General features: G+C 49.7%; 1 protein-coding gene across 1 annotated transcript in view; it reads left to right on the top strand.

Annotated features, from left to right (window-relative positions):
• Positions 1-5024: 5024 nt before the first annotated feature.
• LOC144942133 (plasminogen-like) overlaps positions 5025-24811 on the top strand; it is a 101814-nt gene continuing 82027 nt past the window's right edge. Inside the window, exons 1-2 of the mRNA XM_078868893.1 lie at positions 5025-5079; positions 6010-6213. Coding sequence (XP_078725019.1) covers positions 5025-5079; positions 6010-6213 — 259 coding nt within the window. The remainder of the gene's footprint in view (positions 5080-6009; positions 6214-24811) is intronic.

Raw genomic sequence — 24811 nt, 5'->3', positions numbered from 1 at the left:
ACTCCGGACGTGTCGCTGGTTTGATCTCGCGGTGTGGGGGTGGAAACGACGGTGCAGGTCGCCTCTGTGTGGGGTAGAATGTGGGGGGGTACTCCAACTTTGTCCACGATGTCTCGGCCAGCGGGTAACAGTTGGTCAAATAGTATATTACATCATCTGAAAATGATGATGGCGATGCCTTTGTAACAGGTTCCGGAGACACTTGTAGAGGTAACTTCTTTATTACAATACAACACTCCAACAGTCCAACAGTCCAACAGTCCTGATACTCTGTTACAGCCTAGGTACACAGCCTAGCTACACAGCCTAGATACTCTACTCTGGCTACGCTCCGGAACTCGCCCTCACAAGGTAGTAGAGTCGGGAGTTCCAGAGTCCCAGCGCTGGCTCTCACAGCATCCCCGGGTCTTCAGATGGCTGGTCGTGGGTCTTGGGTCTTGAGTTACAACTGGGCCCCGATCGTCCAGGGAGCTCTCCTTTTATGCCTGGTACAACGAGGGGTGGGGCCGTGTGCGCCCCCAGATATCCCACAGAGCACACACAGCCCCCCCCTTTGGCGGCGCCAAGGGGATTAAGCGTCTGGACCCCCTGGGAACTCAACGCCTGGCGCCCAGAGGCTTAAGCGTCTGGACCCACCTGGGAACCCAGAGCCCCCAGCAGCCCCTCCCTTCTTATGTCACTACATTACCCCCCTCTACGTAGCCTCCAGCCGACCCGGCTGTCAAAAAAAAATACAATTGTACAAGAAATTATTTGTTAACCATCAGAATGAGTGTGTGACAAATCAAGAAAAAAAAATGAGAAGAAAGCGCCTCTCCCCCTCCTGTGGTCACCGATGCAGAACAACACTGTATAAACACATATATGCAGGATGAACGCACGCCCCAATCGCCCACTATACATGATGGAAAAGTGAGTGGCGTCGCGTTGGGACGAGAGTTCGTGGGCGGGGGTCATGAAAATCGTTTGAGTTTTGAGCGAGTCCGAGTGGCAGGTCCATCGGTCGCGACGGAGGCAGGAGGGGACCGACGACCCGCTGTTGCGCTTGTGTCCTGGGTCGCTGATCCCGCGGGCAAGCTTGTTCCCGCTGGGTCGGCCGTGGCGGATTTCATTCCCAAGGCACCTGAGGGCGGGGCAGCGGGACCTGCCCGAGAGTTAGAAGCAGCATCATCGCGGCGCGACTCGTCAGACATGTCGCGCTCTCGGCCCCGGAGATGTGAAGGAGGTGTGTAGGGTTGAATGTAAGGTTTTAGACGTGACGGGTGCACGAACCAACGTCGCTTGCCATGCTGGATCCTGACACACTGCGGGCGGAGAACGCGAATAATAACAACCGGCCCTCTCCAAGGCTTAAGCAGTTTTGAGGAAGTAGCCAATGGTACCTGCGGGCAGTGGAGCCAGGCGCGGTCCCCTTCTACCCAAACGTGGCGGGATGTGCGGAGATTCCGCAACCGCTCGTTGGCAAGCTGACGGGCTTCTGAGTTATTTTGAGCAGCCTCCCGGGCATCTACGAGACGACGCACATTAGCACGGATGTGGTCGGCAATCTTAGCCTTAGGTGCGGGCTGTTTAATGTGCAATTGTACGTCGATTGGGGGGCAAACCTCCCTACCATACATTAGATAGAATGGCGAGTACCCCGTGGCAGCATGGGGCGCCATTCTATAGGCGGCCAAGACACCAGGTATGTGGAGATCCCAATCAGTCTGTGACTCAGACACCTGGTGGCTTAGCATGGAGGTAAGTGTCCTATGTAATCGCTCGACCATACCGTCAGTCTGGGGGTGATATGGCGAGGTGCGAATTTTGTGTGTCCCTAGCAGGTTGCACACATCCCGCAACAGGGTGGAAGAGAAATTTTTCCCTTGGTCGGTCAGCAGGCGTTCGGGAGCACCCTTGTCCAGGACGTAGCCCTGGAAAAAGGCCTCTGTAATGGCTGCTGCAGACTGGTTGGGGAGTGGCCAGGCCATGGCCCATCGGGTAAAATATTCGACCCCAACCAAAAGGTACTTATTACCCCGAGGAGTAGCGGGAAACGGACCCAAAATATCCAATGCGACGATCTCATTGACCCGGGAAACTTTAATGGATTGGAGCGGCGGGCAGGACGGCCTAGCAGGTGGTTTCCGCCGTGCACATTCTGTGCAACCTTGCACAAGGTCAGCCACATCGTTTGCCATGCCCGGCCAGAAAAATTCCAATTGGATTTTAGCTAGTGTTTTCTGAACACCCAAGTGCAAGAGGCGACTGTGGGTTTCCCACACAAGTCGCCCCCGCAGGGAGGTGGGCACCACCAATGTGTGGGATTGGGACCCCCCATCCCAATGCATGAGGACGCCTTCCCGGATGACATATGATACGGGGCCCCCCTGCCCCCTGTGACCCTCGGCATCCCTAGCGCGGCGTCTCAATTTGAGGAGGGAGACGTCTTCCATCTGAAGACGTCCCCAGTCGTCCAACCCGAGGCCCAGCAATGCGTCCTGCGGAACTTGCGTGGAGGGAGCCCCGTGGTCCCCGACCCCATCCCCGGCCGCGGCCGCAAGGGATGGGGGCGGTACCCCGTCAGGCTGCCTACAACGCCCCGCACCCAAAAAACAAGCACAGCGCCCATTGTTCGGCAGTCGCGACAACCCGTCGGCGTTCCCGTGTTGAATCCCCTTGCGGTAAATGACAGTGAACGCAAAGTCCTGGAGGATCTCGAGCCAACGCGAGAGCTGTCCAGATGGTTGGTCCACTCGCAAGGCGTATTGTAGCGCCGCGTGGTCGGAGCGTACTGTGAAATGCCTGCCATACACGTATGGCCTGTACTGCTTTATGAAAAAAACGATAGCAAGCAATTCGCGGCGCGTCACGCAGTAACGTTGCTCCGCGGGCGACAGCACCCTGCTGCCATAGGCGACGACGCGCTCCACTCCATTGACAATTTGCGACAGCACCCCTCCAATTCCGGTGTTGCTGGCGTCTGTATCCAGAATGAACGGAGTGGTAAAATCTGGATAAGACAGGGTAGGAGCATCGACCAGTGCTTTTCGGACGGCATTGAATGATGCCTGTTCTAACTCTCCCCATCGGAATTTGACCCCTTTGGCCGTTAATGCGTGGAGGGGCTTCGCAATAGATGCGAATCCCGCAACAAATCGTCGATAATATGAGGCGAAGCCGATAAAACTCCGCACCTCCCCAACAGAGGTAGGAGTTGGCCATGAGCGCACGCAATTTGTCTTTTCGGGGTCCGTGGCAATTCCCGAGCGGCTGACAATATGGCCCAAATAACGAACCGAATCCCTCATGAGGTGGCATTTTTGCGGTTTGAATTTGAGGTTAGCCGCTCGCATTTTAAGGAAAACTGCCTTCAATCGCGTGAGGTGTTCATCAAAAGTTTTGCTGAACACGATTACATCGTCGAGGTAGATTAGGCAAGAATCCCACTGGAGCCCAGCGAGGACCAGCTCCATCAGGCGCTGGAACGTCGCCGGGGCCGAGTGAAGACCCATGGGAAGTCTGTTGAATTGGAACAGTCCCTGCGGCGTGCGAAAGGCCGTCTTTGGTTTGGATGCGTCATCAAGGGGTAGCTGCCAAAACCCCGAGAGGAGATCCAAGGTGGAGAAGTAATGCGCACCTGCTAAGGCATCGAGCGACTCGTCCATCCTGGGAAGCGGGTAGGCGTCGGCCACCGAAATCTTATTAAGTTTCCTGAAGTCAACACAAAAGCGGAGGCTCCCGTCGTGCTTCTTAACAAGAACGATCGGCGCCCCCCATGGGCTATTTGATGGCGCAATGACATCGGCCGCCAACATATCGTTGACGGCCACCCGTACATGTTCCTTTTCGGCCGGGCTCAACCGGAATGGGTTTTGACGAATTGGAGCGGCATCACCCGTGTCGATGTGGTGGCTTAGCAATTTAGTGCAGCCAATGTCGAATTTGCTTTGACTGAAAACGTCGGCGAAATCGCTCAGCAGCGTGCGTAATTTAGCATGTTGTAATGGTGACAAATCGGCAGAAGTGGAGCAAAGCGCGTCGAGCCATCCTGTGTCAGGACCTGGCTTGGCAACGGAAGAGAACTCGCCCCCTACGTGACCCACGATCACATCTTCTGGCGGGGCTGGCGTCGCGTGAGCAAGCACCATTCCCTGACAGATAACGGCCGTTTCCAATCCCGCGTTAAGGACCTGGATAAAGGGGTCGTGGTCGCTTCGCACGAGCGTTTGTGCACACACGAGGTCCGACACCCGCTCAGCTGAACGCGAAGGCCCGATCACAGCACCCCCCATGAACGCGTCGTAATCAAGGGGTTTACGAAACCGGAGGGGAACTAACATCTGAGAGCCAGGAGGAATGTGAATTGTGCACGCCGCCAACGCCTGCACCGTCGTAGATGCGGAGTGCAACCGAGTGGGTGTGGGTAGGAAGGCCATGCGTCGGCCGGAGGGGAGCTCAATACACCCTTTGTTAATGAGAATTTTAATGGGCATCTTCCCCAAGAAATCTGTTCCGAGGAGGCACGGAACGGCGAGGGTTGATGAGACCAAAATGGGCCCAACTAATTGGACGTCAGCAATGCGGATCTGAGCATTGATCCGTCCGGTGATGCCCAACGAACCCCCATTTGCGGCATAGCATGGCACATCAACTGGCTGCAAGGGACGGCATATATCGGGCAAAATGTTATAAATTATGTCTGAAATGATGGTCGCCGACGCACCCGTATCGATCAACATACGAACATCAACGCCCTCGATGGAACCCACTACGGCAGAGGACCCTGCCGCAGCGGCAACGACCCTATGGGCCAACTCGGACCATTGACCCGGTCCGAGCGCCCGGTTGTTCAATGATGGGCCCGAATCCCCCTCCTCAGAAGCATGACCCCCCTGTGTGGTGTGAGGGTGCGTGCTTGTTGTAAGTGGGGGCCGAGAGTGCGAGGTGTCGTGACTCGCCTGGGTATGCCGAGGATACGGTGGTGGCCGAGGCGCCGGAGGTCCTGAAGTCCGGCGTCGGGGGACCCGGCAGCCGGACGCCACATGGCCCCGAAGGCCACAGTTGTGGCAGACGATGGACGCTCCGTCCTGGCGCGAGGTTGGCCGGTCCCGCTGGTGGTGATCTCGCTGGGATCGCCAGTTGGACGATCCGCGATTTTCTGTTGCTGCGAAGGCCTGATGAGGCCCCGAATGCACGTCATAGGCTTGTGCATCAGGTGGGCCTGCGCAGGCGGCGATGGTCGTGTCCTCATCGCAATGTAGGTGTGCTTGGATGCACCTGGCAGCACGTAGCGACGTGAAGTCGTCGTCGTCGTCGGCTGTCGGCATGGCAACTCGAAGCTGGCGGGCCAAGCTCATGAGCTTCTGCAGCACGAGTGACTCCACAGCGTCTTCATCCATGCGAGGGTAGGCAACCTTTGCCATGGCCAGCAGCGCGCTGCGGTACCCCATCGCCGACTCGGAGGCCTTCTTCCTCCTCGCATCGAAGCGGTGACGTGCTTCGGATGGGGGTCCATAAATCAGCCGCATCTGATGAAGGGCATCCGTGAGCGTGGCACGTTTTGCGCGTGGCACAGTAAGGAGTGCTGCGAGGGAGTCGTCGTCGAGCATGGCCGGGAGGCCTTGGAGCGCTTCATACTCCGACCAGCCGGACGTCTCTATAAGAGAGACGAACCGGCGTTCGAACGCTGCCCACTCACCCCCCTCTGAAGAAAATGCCTTGAGTGCCGGCAGGCGTTGCTGGACGTGAGCCAAGCTTTCGTTGCCTGGCAACCCGGCTGAAGCTGGCTTCGCGTTCGCAGCGCTGTCACCCGGCGGTGAGGGACGCAGCGCTGATGACGCGGCGTCATCGGGTTGGCCCACGCTGGGCCCGGAAGTGACGTCGCTCCCAGCGGCCACTGCTCCCCCCGCAGAAGTGACGACACACCCGGATGTATTTGCGGCGGGAACGGCCGCCATCTTTGTGTGGGAGCCGGCGGGATGGTGCGGCCGCTGCGCCTCCTCTCTCCCTGCTGTCTCCGCCTGTGAGCGACGCATGTCGTCCAGGATGGAGACGGTGGCGTGGAGCAGCTCGGTGAGGCGAAGCAGCGTTTCCTCCATTGCTGCTCCCGACGCTGGAGGAAGATCGGCAGGTATGGTGGACGACTGCTGAGCCGGCGGTGCAGCGTCGCTGTCGGCCCGAGTTGGCTGCCCCGTCGCCGCTTGCTCCTCAACATCGCCGTCAGGACTGAAGGTACGTGGCTTACTTCTTGTCTCCATTGCCACTTCTGACGCCAAATGTAACAGGTTCCGGAGACACTTGTAGAGGTAACTTCTTTATTACAATACAACACTCCAACAGTCCAACAGTCCAACAGTCCTGATACTCTGTTACAGCCTAGGTACACAGCCTAGCTACACAGCCTAGATACTCTACTCTGGCTACGCTCCGGAACTCGCCCTCACAAGGTAGTAGAGTCGGGAGTTCCAGAGTCCCAGCGCTGGCTCTCACAGCATCCCCGGGTCTTCAGATGGCTGGTCGTGGGTCTTGGGTCTTGAGTTACAACTGGGCCCCGATCGTCCAGGGAGCTCTCCTTTTATGCCTGGTACAACGAGGGGTGGGGCCGTGTGCGCCCCCAGATATCCCACAGAGCACACACAGCCCCCCCCTTTGGCGGCGCCAAGGGGATTAAGCGTCTGGACCCCCTGGGAACTCAACGCCTGGCGCCCAGAGGCTTAAGCGTCTGGACCCACCTGGGAACCCAGAGCCCCCAGCAGCCCCTCCCTTCTTATGTCACTACACCTTGGTGAATATATATACACATAACTAAGGGAAAAACCATATGCGAGTCATTTATTTGTTGAATATGCAGATAAATAGATTCATTTTTTTGGGACCAAATGTTAAATCGCTTGGTTGGCAACATCAGCATTGCAGTGATTTCATACACTGTACAGTTTCTTGTCAGGCTAATAAAAATGGGTATTTTTCTCAAATTGTATGCCGATTATGCTACCGACATCCTTGCACGAGACGTAGCATCCATTCGTAAACCGTCGTCGGACAGTGCAACCCCCCCAGTCTCAGAGAACAGCCACAGAATGATGTTTGAGGTGACTTCGGATTACCTCTTTATGCACACGAGGCGCGCAGATCTTTCACACTAACCCTGACCACAGAGTAATGTTTGTCACACAAAAGTCAGATTTTTTGTGGTTGTTTTATGATTCTCAGAGCAAGAATTTAGTCGATTAAGTGCAAACCCCAAATTTCCTCTAATAATTATCTTTGAGTCGTTGGTGACGAAGCTGAGACCATGAAAATCACGACCCTTTGAAGAATCTATTTTATTATGTCGGAGGAGGTCCCGTGTTTTGCCAGAAGTGATGTGAGAGCAATCAATTGCAGGGGCTGCATTGAGCTGAACAAACGTGCTTGTTGAAACACGCCGTGCCCTTCGCAGAGTTAGTTGATTCTCTGCCAGTGCAATATTGTACAGAAATCACAGTGCGAGGCGTATTGACCGAGGATTGCCAGCTCTGTTTTAGTTTGAGCGAAATAAAGAGGAATGACCGGTGCGTCAGATAAACAATCACGGCTTTTGTTTAGACCACAGCGTGAAGCAGATATTATTTGCTGTCAAATAAAGCAATAATAGGCACCTATTAGAACCTAGAATTACGCCTCAAAATGCTCATGCAAATGGAATTCGCTGCCGCTGAATAATCGGCATCATCATCAGTCATGGTCAATTCACGACTTGGATGAAGGCCTCCCCTCGTTGTATTCGTCATCGGGGTTGTTTGCTGGTCAGTGTGAGTTGGCGAAGAGGCAGGAGCTTAGGACCGGTTCAGATGTTACTCGGAAAACGGATGTGATATCCCGTAGGCAATAGAACTTAGGTGGCCATGTTCATAGCACAGCATGGAACAGCGAGTCTCTTTCTCTCTCTCTCTCAAGATAGACCGTTGATGCGTATCCGTAACAAACTTGCCAGGTGGCTCAGCGGTTGAGCGAGTGACTTGCAATCTAGAAGGTTTCCTGTTCAAATCCTGGCTGGGAATTGACTTGGCTGGGATTGATAAATAAACACCACTTGGTAGGGACGTCAACACGGATAGCCTTGCTCCTGCTTTTAGATGTGTAAAAGTCAATCCACCAGCAAGGGGCTTTAAACAGCTGATGGGCACCGGCTCAATGCTCATTTCAACAGGAAATAGCGTTTTACTTTTATTTGTAACATATAAGAGAGATAATCCTCATTAAGAATCAGGTGAGCCCACTAATATCGTCTCTCTCTCTCTCTCTCAAGGTGGAACTGCTAATGTTTAGCAAAGAACATTGATGCAAATATTATTTGGGTCTTTCGGTAAAGTCACGTATATAGGTTCAAAGAAAATAACAATTTGATATTTTGATATTGTCTTTGAACCGATCTACAAGACTTTACCGAAAGACCCAAAGAATATGAATTTCTGCAGTCACGAAAGCTTTAAGTCACGATTTAACATTGATGCAAGCTACGATTGTACATTATTTTGGATAATTCCGTGAACGTGCTTGGTCTGTGGGAGGAAACCAAAGCATCTGGAGAAAACCCACACATGCATAAAGGGATTAGAGGCTCCAAAGCTCCGTTATCGATGACTCCAATAACACTTGCTGTGCTGCCATCTCCTGGCCATATCGCAGGCGAGCGGTTTGTGAGTTTCACACGCACACAGCAGCGCGGTCCACCAACTCGAGCCTCCACAGTTGCCGGATTACCTTAACCCCTGGTTCAAGTTTCATGTATCAGGTGTATAGCCCTGTAAGCCATGCGGCTCTTAAGTCGGGTGCAACCGCAACAAACAAAATATGAACACAGAACATCCCAAAGCGACGACGCGCAACAGAAACATCCTGGAATAAACCAGCAAATATTTGTGTGTGCGCTTCAAATAAAACAAATGCTGTACATATAACGGATCAGTGGAGTGGGGGGAGCGGTGACGCAGTGGTTGGTGCACTACACTCGAAATCCGACCGCTCATCTGAGTTCGATTACCAGTCACGGCTTTCATCGGGAGGGGGGGGGGGGGGGTAATATCAGAACCAGTCCGGGGCTTCCTCTAGTTCGACTCAGCCTTGAATTAACACAAACCGCGATCATCGTGCATGATGTTTGTGTAACATGGTAAATCTTTTCTTTGCGTTGAACAGGGCCCCATGGTGTTGATAAGTTCAATAAGGTGTTGGAATCTAGAAGCTTTTGTGAGCACGTCTGACTGCTGCTGATGAGTGCAGTTTTAGTGCTTTAACACATTCCTGCGGAGGGAGCTGGTAGGAACATTGGGTTGGTCGGTCAATGGCCAGGGTCAACGGCGGCGTGGTGTATTCCGCAAATATGCCCGACTGTGAGGGCGGGCATAAGTCGGCGTGAGTAGGTTAAACGTTGAGTTTTATAAGGGCACCACGGGGTGACCAGCCCCTCCCCACCCAGCCCCACCCCTCCCACCCCCCACCCAGCCCCACTCTCCCCACCCAGCCCCTCCCCACCCTCCCCACCCAGCCCCTCCCCACCCTCCCCTCTCTACCCAGTCCCACCACTCCCATTTTTGGATGCACGACGGACGGACGGAGACAATAATCCCCTGTGGGCTGGTGTAACCAGGAGGTTCCTACCAGTAAAAAAAATATATTCCGCTTCTTGATCATATCGGTTTGGGAAACCACGTCTGATTGCCTAATAAGCGGTTAAAAACGAGTGGATAGAGCGGAGCTTTGCGTACATATAACTTTACCCATAATGATCCACAGTAAGTGCCTTGTCATCAAACAACTATACGTAGGCAGGCCTTCATCTAGCAGTGGATAAACATTGGCCAATTATAATAATGATGACACCGATTATTTTTTTATTTTCGACAGATTTTCAAATAATCTTACAGGTGACCGTGCAACCTAAGACGGATCCTAATCCGCAAAACGGTGAAGGGAAATTATTCTAGATTTGAAGCTTTCGTGACTGCAAGGATCCATAATCTTAGGTTTTTTTGGTAAAGTCACGTAAGTAAAAATAAATAATACACAAATAAATAATAAAAATAATAGAGATGATAATAGAAATAAAATAAAAAATCACGACGTTTCGGAGGCAACACAAGTCTCCGTCATCAGGTGGGACCGTCACAGCCAGATTTACTGTCTCCAGATTTATTATTTTATTTCTATTAATATCTCTATTATTTTTATTATTTATTTGTGTATTATTTATTTTTACCTACGTGATTTTACCGAAAAAACCTAAGAGTAGGGGAAATTATCTTCGTCGTGATGCTCACACGACATTGAGTAAGTGTCGAGGATGTCGCCTCTACCTCGAGGTGGTGGTGGGGGGAGGGGGACACGCCAGGATTGGACTCCACCAGCGCCGCACTGCGGCTGCACGAAGTCGTTCGGGCGAGCGTTTGAAGAAGGCGCGCAAACAACAACAACAAACAACAACAGTTCGCTCCTTCTGCACGCTTGGAAGGAATTGCCGCTGAGCGGACAGGAGGAGGTCAACGTACGGATTGGAGTGGCTTCTCAACCGGGGGTGGGGGGTGTGGGGGAGTCATTTGGTGAATAATCACATTGTATGAATCTTATAGTGTCCAATAACTACAGTAAAATGTAAATCCACGTGGTAACGTTGAACGATCTAAAAGACGATTTAAAGCTTTCGTGACTGCAGGGATTCATCTTCTTGGTTCTTTCGGTAAAGTCACGTAGAAGGGAAATAATAAAATAAAAAAGATATAATATTATATTTTTTATATAATAATATTATATTATTATATTATTTCATTTTATTATATAATTTTATAATGTTTCATTTTTTATTATTTTCTTATTTCCCTTCTACGTGACTTTACCGAAAGAACCATGAACATCTAAAAGACCTTTCCAAACTCATTGATCGTAAACAAGGTGGTGGTTTCCAAGAGTCACCAGCGACTGAGAGTAAATGACGTCGTGTCAGCAGAGCGTCCGTCGATGGTTTTATTCAGTTACTTATCCAGTCAGGATAGCTCACAAGATGGACAATTGCTTAAAATAGCAACCTTCATTATTTAGAACATTAATCTCTCCGAACCGTGTTGGGTCAGGCAAGGGTGTTACTTGGCAAATTCAACAAGGGGGCACCGCTGCGGTTGAGCACCTCTGAGGGATTGGACAACACACGTGGAGTTTATAACACGATTCAAGCTGTTATAGAACGCTAAGTGGTCTTCGGCGAGATACGTCGTGGCTAGAGGGCATGGTGGCCAATGGTCAAGAACGATCATCTTCTTGGTTCTTTCGGTAAAGTCACGTAGAATTGTATTTTATTATGTTAAAATTGTATTATTTTATTATTTCCCTTCTACGTGACTTTACCGAAAGAACCAAGAAGATGAATCCCTGCAGTCACGAAAGCATTAAATCGTACTTAGTCCTGTTCACTGTGAAATAAACGTGTTGCCTGCAAGTCAAGTGTGTGCCTCCGTGAAGAACACCACAAATACAACGTTTACAATCCGTGAAGCTTCTGAGTGCATGTCAGTTATAACACAAGGATACAACATGAATAAACCCGCTACAAAATAGGACATCCTTCACCCCCAGTGGCCTCAATGATAATACGAAGAAAGGCCTTTTATGAAGCACCTATTTAATGGGCAATATGTTAATTAATTCAGAATTTTCGTGTTCGTTATTGAAAAAAAAATTTTGGTCAAGACACGGCACTTGTCCTTCACCAACCACGAGAGGCCGCTACATTGTCCGCAATGTCATTTGTTTCGTTACGCACCTGGCAAGAATGCAATTGCCAGGCGGGCGAATCGTTCAAACCCAGGGTAAATATAGCGGCGTCAACATGATTACGCTATTTGAAACACAAATCTCACGTAATCGAGACAAATGTGTTATGGGTCATGCTTTGCTTTCAAATTCACGAACAAATTGTGTGGGTTTTTTTTTCTTTTCTGGGACGCTAATATGATTACAAAATCCCGTTCAATCGATCGTCTAAAACGATAAAAGCGACAGACCCACAGGTGCAGTCTTATCGTGTCTGTTGTGTCAAACAGTCTGTCCGTTTTGATAATTCTATTTAAAAAAAAAATCTGTTGTTCTCAAGTCGCTTCCGTTTCAGAAATGCGCACTCCGAATATAGCAGCAGCTGCAGCAGCTCAATGTTCCCAGACCCACGCACGCGTGCCCAGCCGGGTCTGGCTTACGCTATGCTTCTCTATCACGTGTGTACACACCGATAGGCACATTCCGTACGGAGCAAGTGCCCCCGTTAGCGAGCGCCTGTTGGCGGGTTATTTTGTTTCTTTGCGGGTGGAATATCCCATTAGTAATAGGAGGCAGATCTCGGAGGCGTCACCACCGCGTTTCCGGCGAGTCTCTCGTAGCGCTGCGGTCTGACGATGGCAGGGGGAGAGGGAGAGAGAGAGAAAGCACTCGTGACGGTCTCACGCCACCATTTAGTCGATCTCACGCTGCCACAGTCAACTCACGGCTCACGCATTTACCCGTCTCAATCCCATTTAAGAAAGAAAGAAACAAAAAAACTCAACAATAACGCCGCTTGGCTTTAATTGGCAACATATACAATAGGCGACGTTTCGGGCAATGACCCTTCTTTATAGTAGAGGCGACGTTTCAGCCAACGGACCTTTTTCAATGCAGAATGGCAATTTCCCAAAATGTCATTTATTACATAGTATTTCTTTTACAGTAGTGTTTTTGACATATCTTGCGTTTATTGTTGTGTTATTTATACTCGTGCACCAACTGCCAATGCAGCAGCAGCATCACCAAATCATTCGTTCCCAATGTTGAGAGGGTGATTCATGATTTAGTGTGAACCAGCGGCCACGCACGCCTGGTCACGTTCTCCTCTCCGCTGCTGATGTTGCCCACATTGCGCCGGGTGGTCTCTTTATTTTAAGGTTGAGTCTGCCTAGGGTAGGTCAAGGCCAGGTTCAGTTCGAGAATCCCAATGGCCACGATCGTAGCGCAGCAGCGTGCTAATAACTGCGAAAGCATTCCCCAGTAAATCAAATAGTGGAACACTAGTGCAGCTAACACCAACATTTGCCCAAGGGTCATTACTTTTATTTATACGTGTACACACAGTACCTGCCTTTAAGGGTGATGTATTGCGCGTGTGCGTGTTCTCAGCTTTGCTTTGCGAACGGGCGATTTGGTGAATTTTTAAGGACTATGAAAACACACAGCTGCATATCAAGTACATAATGCATTGTACTGCAGCAGTAGCTGGGTGGTGGAATCTCCCCGATTTTTTTCTCCCAACTTTTAACTTTAACATCGCACTGAACCAAAAACGACCGTAATTATTTTTTTATAAGGAACAAATTTCATATTTGGATTCAGCACACTCACAGAACCTCCAGACACACACGTTTTCGCGGGGCTAGATTTAACGCGATTATTTTCTGAAGCTTATTGCCCCCAGATATCTGTGGAGCCAAAATTGGCAAATTCGGGTTTTCAAATCATGAAATCCGACATCAAATTTGACTTGAAACGTTGCGGTTAGAACCTGCCGGTAAATTGGGGGAGTGGGGGGAAGGCCAACTCGAAATTCAAGTGTTTCACATCCGGTATTACTGTTGTTAACAATACAATGAAATATATTCGTACAATATGTCAGCTTCATAACCATTCTAGAACATTCGACAATGTCTTTAAAGCATTACTATGCATTCATAATCAACGTTTTTGGGGTTAGATCGCGTTATTTATAAATGTGTCGTAACCTTCCACCACCCGACACGGCCAATCAGAAAAAAAGTGTCACGTTAACACAAGACAAATACTTCACTGCTTTAGCCCACCGGTGTGTTGAAGCGTGAAACCACAACATTTACACTTTTTGAGTACGACGTTTCGCTGGTAATTGCATCCAGCATCATCAGGCAATTCGCCAAAATGGTGAGGCTCTGCTCTTGCTCCCGGTCTTAAATAGATACTATGCATGTTGTAAGCGTCACTGTGCATCCTCCAATTATCACCGTTGGTTACGTACGGTGCACAAGAAGTTCAACATACATACATTGGTACTCGAATCGAACCCACACTTTGCAATTACTGGCCGGCCTTGCTGTGTTCGTTGCACTCAGAGATATGACGCGGTCCTTCTTGTCGCGGAGGCTGAGACCTCATCGGAGGCTTTGCTAACATTTAGTTTGGTTAATGTCGTTATGTATGGCATTTCGAAGCCCGCCACTACTGCCACACTGAGACATCTCGCACGGCAAATAAATACGCTACCGCGCCGAGCAATGCATTTGCTAAATTAAAACAAATCGCTTCCACAGAGAGCCATTACTAATGGCATGTCCAAGGGCAGACGCGGCTTCGCGTGCAGTCGGAGTAACCTGTCGACTTCGCCCAATGTAATCAGAACAAATGCTGTGCTATGCAAGAGGCCAAATGACCACGCCGGTGGAACGAGTTCAATAATTAAACAGCCATGCGGGAAGCAGTCCTTATCGAGCTTCGTCTCGCAATGTAATGTGAGCGTTGTTGCAAGCGCCGCACACAGGCGCGGACCACGAATGACATCTGACGATGTTCGACTGTCAGCAGTGATGTCGTAGTCTCCGTATTATAAGACAGACTTTCCCCCCTGAATAGTTGAAAGGGGAAAGTCTTATTTCCCTGTAGCCGTGCGTGTGTGTTTTGTTTTTGCACGACGTTATTGACGGCGTGGACCGGTGTGTGGTGTGTTTTACTTTGTTATAACTTCGGAGAATGCGGTGATATCATCTTCTTGGTTCTTTCGGTAAAGTTACTTAGAAGGGAAATAATAAAATAATAACAATAAAACATAATACAATAATTCTCACGACGTTTCGGCCACAACGCAAGCAGCCGTCCTCAGGTGAAAAACATGTCTGTCGGAAAGACAGCGTCTTCACCTGAGGACGGCTGATTGCGTTGTGGCCGAAACGTCGTGAGAATAATTTTATTATGTTTTTTTTTCCTTTCTACGTGACTTTACCGAAAGAACCAAGAAGATGAATCCCTGCAGTCACGAAAGCTTTAAATCGAAATGTAATGCGGTGATACTTTACAAACACGTAGGGCCGATCCAGGATTTTTTTTTCACGCCAAACACATCAATTGAATTATAGGGCATTTATATTATTGTATTTGTATTATTGAAACTTGATTTGAATCGTTCGTGACTGCATGAATTACTCTTTGGTTCTTTCGGTAAAGTCACGTATAAAGAAAATCATTTAAATAATATAATACGACGTTTCGATTGCAACACAAGCAACCATCATCAGGTAAGAATGACTGAGAAAACAGACATAGTAAACTTAGGCACACACATAGCCTCTCTCTGTGTGTCTCTGTGTGTGTCTCTCTCTGCTTGTGTGTCTGTCTGTGTGCCTCCGTGTCTGTGTTTTGTCTCTCTCTCTCGGAAATGTAGCAATCTTTGGAAGAACGTAATCAACCAGGTAGGGTGTTGACTGTTGTGTTAGCCGACTCTCTGTGTTGTATTGCATTATACTTATAAGTTTACAGAAAGAAACAAGAATATGAATCCCTGCAGTCACGAAAGCTTTAAATCGACATTCGCATTATTCATTCCCCCCCGCTTCCCATATAATTGGTCGACAGTTGGCAAATGATCACGTGATCAAAGATGGCAGTGCCCTTGCACAACTGCAAATTAGTTTTCTCCCGCGCAGGAGGCGACTGACACGCGTCGACTACACACATAGCCTCCCTCTGTCTCGGGTGTGGACCAATCAACTTCAAGGATAGTGCATATATTATCAGAGTTATGTTTTTTGTTTGCATTATGGCTGCAGGTATTGTGGTCTATGCAAACATGCCTCTTTGTAAAAAAAAAGGTGTCAGTTTTGTTGCCAGATAGAAGGGTAAAAAAACAATTATCATAATTTTTACTGGCAAATGAGGTTCCAATGAAGTATGTATTAGTATCGTTTTCTTTAACAACACTTGCAAGAAAAACAACACAACTGGAGGCAACATCACAAATGTGTGAGAGAGACACACAAAAAAAACACTCGCGCAAGTTAAACATTTCACAACAAGAAGCACGAAATGCGACATTTCGTGCACACAACAGAACGATGCGTGTCTAGGCCCAGCGCTACCATTGCCGATGGGGTTATATTTGTCACACGGCACCAGGCGTGGAAGAAGAAGAGTGCACAGGCATTGGTTGAAGCGAGCCTGACTCTACTGCTGATGAAACATTGAAAGTGGAAACAGGTCCAGAGTTTGCTGCTATTGGGTTTTCTGAAATAATGCACTCCCAGAAGGCCGGATGCGTCAAACATAATTGGATATGAAAAAACCAACTAGGTTTTACCCTCTCTGGCAATAGAACATGTAAAACAGGTGTTAAAGCTGTTCAAACACCAACTAGATACCCTTTGAACATCTTAACGCCTGGATTACTGCCAGGAAGGGTCAAACCTGCTCTTATTTTTCACGCTTTGATCCTGGCAAAAAGGTCCCATTGATATAATTGGATATATTTGGATATATGTTTAGGTACATTTCTATGAAGAAGGCCTGCTTGTGTTTTTTTTTTATAAGCTTCATGAGCTCTACTTCGTGCGAGCTTTGATACCAGTTTAACACGTAGGCTTTCGCGACCAATAGCATCCATGATACAGGTTTTTTGGGTTAGAGCGCGAACATTTACCACGCGATCTAACCAAAAAAAAACCTGTGCTATGGCCTTGATACCGTCCGCACTCCAAACCTGCAGCGAGTTCCTGTGGACCTCATTCTAATTGCGCAACTGCAATGTCATTGTTGATATCCGTCAGGGGCTTACGCAGATAAGGGGTTTCTTGTTTTGGAACATAGGACGCGACGATGGGCTGTTAGCGCATGGCTCTCACCAAAATCCGCTCCCTCGTGTGCGGCCACTCAGCACGATTTGCCGTTGAGTTGTTGTCTTTTTTTCTTCCAGTGGTAAGTGCACCACCTCTCATTATTTACTGGAAGTCCACTCCACCGCCCACCCCGCCCCTTCTTTATCGACGCACGAGTTGAACTTCTCAAGGAAGCCACTCATTTATTTGTGTTAGTCCGCGCAAGCGACGAAGGGCGAAGTATGTGTCACGTAGCTCGTAGGGTCAGCGGTGGCACCTCCAGTGGCTGATGAGTCCGATAGTGGGGAGGGGGGAGGGAGGCACGCTCGGCACACGACCTTGGCAGATGTAGACACCAAAGACAAAGACCCCCCCCGTATAGCCTTAACAAACTGTAGGTGCAAGTGCTGGTAGCGAACACCTACAGAATGAAGGCCGACACGAGGGGGTGGGTGGCCAGCACCACGCCCGGACTCATTTGTCTCCCCAGTGGCGATGTTTACACATCACACCAGACACTCATTTGAGGCTGAGTAGACCTAACGAGGAAGCCCAGGACCAGGTTCAGATAATCGTCACTGGTGTTGGCCGTGAGCGGGAATCGAACCCGGGTCGCCTCTGGTACGTACGCCTTTGTTTTCGAGACGACTTTTTGCACGGCTGGCCTCGAGTATGCCAACATACTCCCCGAGTCGAAGTTGCTGCGTCTCAAACGTTACTTGAGCATTCCCCTCGTGACGCATGGATTATTGTCCACCCACGGGGGCCGCTTGCCGTCCCCGACTTTCAGCTCGCAGTGGAAGAGAACCCCACACCCCCCTCCATGGATAAGCGTTTATGGGGCACAGCCGTGCCACGTGCGCTGCCCAGCGGGGGTGATGTGAGCGCACAATGACGGGGCTCTCTCGGCGTTGGTCCCAGCACAGCGGCGAAGGACTTCCTCGCGGGAGATTTGGTCCTGCCGAAGCGATGGGTGGGACAACCGCGATCCGTTGGTATTCCACCGTCAGCCGATGCACTTTTAAATCTGGATTGAAAACTCACTACTTCAGAACTGTTTCTCTTTGCCTGCGTTTACTTTGTTTGTCCTTCCCTCGCACCTCCGATTAGCACGTTCGGCTACGTACGTTGCGAAAGAAGCTCAAGGTAGATACGTGCACACGTACACACAGCCTGCCTTGGTGTTAAGTGCTCAACACACACACAACGGGCTTGCAGTCCAGCCGTCGTCGGCGTACTCTCCCGGAACGACAGCTGAAATCAACTGGGGGGGGGGGGGGGGTGGGAATGTTCCTTCAAATTCCCCCCCACTGTCCATCAAGCAGTCTAAAGGGGGTTAACCCACTGCCACCACTCTGAAGACCACCGTGGAAGAGAGGGGCAATACCGAGAGCTCCCTCGAACGGAGACACTTCAGCCAGCAGTGGCACGCGTGCGAGCAATCTCCCAGAGCTGCACCTTTGCCTTCGTAAGGCAAAGGTGCACCCCGCCCTCGAAATTCAATGCGGTGCCACATTAGTGACAAAAAAAATTGATTAAAAAAAACCCAATCATCATCGTGACAATTTTTTTTAGATTTTTTTAAACATTCGATTTTTAAAATCTAATAAAAATATTTTTTAATCAATTTTTTTCATCATTCAATTATTAGATGTTAATAACAAATAAAAACAAATGAATAGATACAAATAATAATAATTTTTCGTCACGAATGTAGGCCGTCAGTGGCTGGAGGGGGGTCTGGTGAGTCCAATGCGTACGTTGTAGACGAATTGAAGAGCATCGGATGCTACCCACGTGTATCAGGGGCTAAGGGAATCCAACATTCACCGCACCTACTATGTGCGTTATCAGAAAATCACCAGGACATCAGTCTAAACGCGGGGCTCACCCATACCAAATCGCCAGAAATTCGCAGGACCATCGTTAGATCTGAGAAGCTAAGCTTCTCAGATCTACCGTACCTCTCCATAACTCAGCCTCTTAAGCCTCACCTTTCCATATTAATAAAAAGTGTGCCGTACTTGGCCCTTCCCCCCTCTCCAACCATTATATATACGGAGTGGTAGCTCTTGCAATCTCTCATTTACTTGATACAGCTGTCGTGGCTGTGATGGTTCCACCTGAAGACGGAAGCTTGTGTTGCCTCCGAAACGTCGTGATTTTAATTTTATTTAACTTTTATTAATTTTAATGTTTTACCTACGTGACTTTACCGGAAAAAAACCTAAGAATACAAGCTTAGCAGAGTTTGAGCCTGGATAGTACCTGGATAGTGTCTGGGTGGGCCATCACCATGAATCGCAGGTTGTTGTCGGCCGCTGTGGAGCTACGCAGTGGGCTGCACTTTGCTCACACGGCAGTGCCTCCCTGCTACTGACCAGCGTGGTGAAGTATGATGAAACAACACCCCCCCATTCCCCTACGACTCGCACGGCGTGAGAACGGCCCCACAACCAGCAGTGGAGTTGACACAAGAGCTGTGTTGACTCAAGGGCTGTTACGCTACGGAACAGAGGTTGTGCTCATTCATCAACCATCTAATTGGCTTCTTCTGCATATCGATACGACGAGATGTGGGGACAATGTTATTCAAGGCAGCGGGATGGGGTTGGAGCGGCGAGAGATGGATGGCGACACGGGTGCGTGGACGGGTGAATTAGATGGAAAACGTTGAGAGAGGGGGAAGTGGGGGGGGGGCGAGAGCAAAGCCCAGGCCGGTGTTGACAAAGTACCCTGGTCACACAGAGCATGTCAACACATATATTCACATACACATAGGCACGCTCAGATGCACACAAAGACACACGCACGCGCACACACTGGCTCAGGCGTATTGCGTCGCAACGATGCGCGATGCTAGACAATGTAGAGCGATGTTCTTTCATTGCAAGGCCCGCCGGCCACTGTCGAGGCCGCTGGTGGCCCTTAGTGCGCCCCCCCCCCCCCGAAATGCCCAAAGAAGTGAAAACGCCACGCAGCATCATCGTCGTGCCGCTGCCAAACCCGCAATGGTTTCAAATGTGTGGCGGCACTCACACACTGACGATGTCTCATCGGCGAAAGTCTACCCCCACCCCCTCCTGAAAATTAGTGAAGAACGCTGCTCTAGACGATTTGAACACTGCTCTAGACGATTGGAACACTGCTCGGAACACTTTTGTAGGCGATTGGAACACTGCTCTAGACGATAGGAACACTATACTAGACGACTGGAACACCGCTCTAGACGATTTGAACACTACACTAGACCACTGGAACACTGCTCTAGACGATTGGAACACTGCTCTAGACGATTTGAACACTACACTAGACGATTGGAACACTGCTCAAGACGATTTGAACACTGCTGTAGACGATTTGAACACTGTTCTAGACAATTGGAACAAGTGCAGTGAGCGTGACTCTTACGCAAGCTGGAACCGGCGCCCTAGGTTGGTGTGGCCGTAACAGAAAAAAAAACCACGCCCAGACGCCTTTGTCTTCCCATTGGCGATGATTACCCAACAGGTCACGTTCTCGTTTCAAGGTCGAGTCGAACAAGGGGCGGAACATGTTCAGTCGCCGACTTTAGTGTTGTGCCGGAACCGAACTTAGGTAGGTGGCAGTGATGATTACTGCGTATTAAATGTCCATTTAAAGCTTTCGTGACTGCAGGGATTCATCTTCTTGATTCTTTCGGTAAAGTCACGTAGAAGGGAAATAATAAAATAATAAAAGTAAAACATAATAAAATACAATTCTCACGACGTTTCGGCCACAACGCAAGCAGCCGTCCTCAGGTGAAGAACAGGTCTGTCGGAAAGACAGCGTTGTGGCCGAAACGTCGTGAGAATTGCATTTTATTATGTTTTATTTTTATTATTTTATTATTTCCCTTCTGCAGTGCATGTCCCAATAGCACCAGCACCCCGCACACTACACAGACAAAGAAAAAGATGCCCACCCCTACTATGGGCATGTCGATTGTCGGAGGCAAGTGCTGTTAGCAGAAACTTTCCGGCGCACTAGGAGGTTACGTGGGCAGCACCACGCCACCGCCGCTTTTGTTTCCCAACCCCTTGTACGTTTACACATAGAGCCGGGTACTTATTTAAGCTTCAATCTACCGAGGGGAAGTCCACGGGACTCGAACTCAGGTCCTGTACACTTCACAGAGATTCCAAAGAAAGAGATCTCCCGTTAAGACTTCAACTGAGTGTTGGGGCAAGTGCCGTTCGCGAGCACTGTGACAGCCGGCACGGCGCAGGAGGGGGTGAGTGGTCAGCAACAACGCCCGTGCCGCTTTTCTGTGCACAGTGGTGATGTTTTACACACTGCGTTAGGAACTCATTTCAGGCTGAGTCGACCTAGGGGAGGCTCAGGACTGCAGGAATTAAGGTCGCCGTTTCGGAGCGCGCCGCGCTAACCCATTGCACCATCGCTCTCCTAACTCCAAAACAAAACATAAACAAAGATCCCCTGTAAAGCCTTAATAGACTGTTGGGGCAAGTGCTGTTAGCGAGCATCTATGAAGGCCGGCACGGCACACGAGACGGTGGGTGGCCAGCACCACGCCCGGCCGCCTTTGTCTCCCCAGTGAGAATGTTCACACAACGCACCAGGTACTCATTTGAGGCTGAGTCAACCTAGGGGAGGCCCAGGACCGGTTCAGAAAATCGTCACTCGTGTTGGCCGTGAGCGGGAATCCAACTCTGGTAGGCGGGTTCGTAGCGCAACGCGCTAACCGCTACACTCCACACACACACACGCGCACACTCTCCACATGCACACACGCACACACACACACGCACACACTCTCCACACGCACACACAGGGGCGGATTAAGATTGTGTAGACCTCTGGGCTACAGGTACTGTGAGGCCCCCAGTAATATTTTCGAAAGAAAAAAAAAGTTAAATAAAAATACAATGTATTTTTTGCAAGGCTAACAACAAATCAAATTCAGCATTCACCAACGAAAGAACTTTTTCACTTCATCTCTGGAGGCCATCCGGCTGGCAGAAGCCCCTGGGCTTGCAGCCCCTCAAGCCTCGTGCCTTAATCCGGCCCTGTGCACACAACGTACACACGCGTGCATAGCCATACGTACCAACGCAGCCAAGAATACCCAGGCAAGACGAATTAATTTAAGATAGCTCATATTTAATTCAAGCGCGAAACACATTAATCACGAGAGGGCATGTTTTTCTCTCTCTCTCTCCCTCTCGCTCTCCGGTCTCATCCTACGGAATGGCCAGACATGACCTTATATTTGAGGCTTATGCCTCACCCGTTATTGTACAAAGAATCATTTCATTATGCGTAATGAGCTACTAATTGAAGCTTCATCTCTCGCGCTCATCTCTACAATGGGAGATTGAGGAGTCGGGAGTGCGCTCACGAGAGCGGGCGTCACTCGCTGGAATGGCTTTGCCTATGCCGTGGTGCCGAGATGTTCATTCGCTCGCCTGGTATGCAGGAGGATCATGGGTTCGATCCCGACCCTGACACCTGCTGTATATTTGGAGTTTGAATATCTCTCTCCGCGTGGTTCGCGTGGATTTTTTTTCTCCGGGTCCTCCGGTTTTCCCTCCCCACATTTAAAAATGAACATCACGCGTTTCGAGTATTTTTTTGGCTGCTATGAATGTCCACAGGATGGTCAGTCACTTCTTCGAGCTATCATTTGTGGCCAGGTCGTTTCTGCAAAAAATAACTACATAGCTCGGTGGGCCTTACCTGGCACAAATATATCTTGACGTTCTCGTGCCGCAAAGCAAATGCACAACCGGAAATGGATGTGCTGGAATTGTCCTCTCCGGGACTTTTTTGTTGTTGTTGTTGTCCTCGCGATGCTGTGATGTTGTGTGCGATGGTGAGCAAATCACGTGCGTGCATAGATGACCCTATGGTAAACCACCCACTTAGGGAAGAAGATAGGGTACAATTTCACGGGATTATTATACACGGGCGTACCGTGTACTCGAGTGGTAGTGTCTTACGCCGATCGTTCTCACTCCAAGCCAGCCTATAGCAGCAGCAGCGTTCCGGAAAATATCGAGTGTGCGATGAAACCCCGGCGACATTTCAGGCTTTCCAAACTTCAGTCCTCATTAAGCCACCACGGTCACGTCTCCTCTGCGTTCAAACACAAAATTAAGACGCCACACGCTGCACACGCCTGATGATGATGATGGTGGTGGCTAAAATGTATACAAAACGCCGAATCGAATTAAGATAGAGTCGTAATTCATCGGATTGCGTGCAGCGTCTCACCACTTAATTTTCTACTTGAGCTGAAACTCGGGTGCAGGTGAGAGTGGTGTGGTGATCCGCGGTGAGTTTTGGGGAAAGTCTAGGTTCACCGGGCACTGCTGATTCTGATCGTTTCAGACTCTCTCGTGATTCCTACCAGGCAAGCATAAAAGTCAATGAGACGGAGCCAATGTAATCAGCAGAATAAATTACGATCCTGTTGATTAAGCGAAACACTTTATTAAGCTGCTTCCAATCAAAAGTGTAAACGTGGCTAATAAAAAAAACTCCATATTCTAGAGTCCGCTGAATTCCGCTGTGAAGTTTGAACGACCATTTTTTAAAATAAATATTACGAGAGAACTTTTTAACGCATCGTGCTCTGAGCCTCATCCTAATAGTAATGCTCTTCGTTGACTCAGCAAAGCCTCGCTGAGCCTTAAAGCTCCTTTTCATGAGGGTCCTGCATTGCTTGCGAAGTTTGGCCAATTTCATTGACGATCGTGGTTTTTTTGGCTTCTTGCAGGAGGCAGAGTAAGCGGATCAACCCACTGTCCACCTACCCCACCCACCCACACGAGGGCATAACTCTCAAACCTCCGCACAGATGGATTTCACCGACCCCGCTTGCTGTACTGCTATCTTCCGGCCACCTCGCAACACGCGGGGTTTTCGTGAGCTTCGCAAATGCGTGTGATTCACGAACGAATCGCCCCTCATGCACTGGATCACGGCAGGTGTGGCTGTTGATCACCTTGACTGAAATGGCATCAACGCGACTTTGACCGACAGTGTTTGGAAAGTAAAGGAAGTCGTCTTTCACCTTAATTTGTTTAACCAGGCGTGAACTCACGAGACCAGAGTAAGTGTCGTTTGCCAGAGTGACCTTTGGTCAAGGCACAGCCCTGCAAGTGCTTGCTCAAGCCACTGCTGGCGGAAAGGCCTCAACTGGAGGGATCTCTAGAAAGCCGTGCAACATGTCACTTTTGTTCGGCCTACTTATTCCACCCAGGGGCAGCTGTCTTGAATCCGGTGGGAGTACCCAAACTTGACTCCACGATCCCGCGACCTACAATTCAACTGTGCTCGTGTCGTGACGGGTACTGCAAGATCTGTTCGTGTCCGTCCCTTGCTCGCCGAGCTGCAAATACATTACGAGGTCGCACTCATTGCACCCAAAGTGCTTGGCACAAATGAACCACAATACCTTGTGGATTTCGTCAACGAGCATAAACGCGACACTCCGGTCATCCTCGCAGGAGCGGCTTTTGGCTGGACATCGAACAAAAACGGTCACCGCATCGCGCGCATTCACATGCGCTTGTGCGGCCGTCTGGAACGCTCTTCCATACGATATTAGGAAGTCACCGGAGCTACGCACTGTTTAAACCACCTAGAATTCTAGTTTGAAAATTGCATTTCTTTAGATCTGCTTCTTCTGTCTAGTTTGTTGTCCTTCCCCGCACCTCCGATTGGCACGGTTGGCTTACGTACGGTGCGAAAGAAGCTCAACATAGGATCGAGGTGGCAGAGGGATTCAAGAAACGTGCCCGTTCGTTTCCAGGTGCCGCACCGTAATATCGAAGAGGCGACATCTGGATTTCAAGAAACAGCGCGTTAACCATTACACAAACGGCAGCATCCCAGCTAGCGATGTATTTCCATCCCTGCAAACAAAAAAAAATCGCACAATCGCATAGGCAGCA

Source organism: Lampetra fluviatilis, chromosome 26 (assembly GCF_964198595.1).
Source record: "Lampetra fluviatilis chromosome 26, kcLamFluv1.1, whole genome shotgun sequence".
NCBI lineage: Eukaryota > Metazoa > Chordata > Hyperoartia > Petromyzontiformes > Petromyzontidae > Lampetra > Lampetra fluviatilis.
Note: the sequence above shows the minus strand (reverse complement) of the source record. Positions and strands in the feature narration are given on the sequence as shown.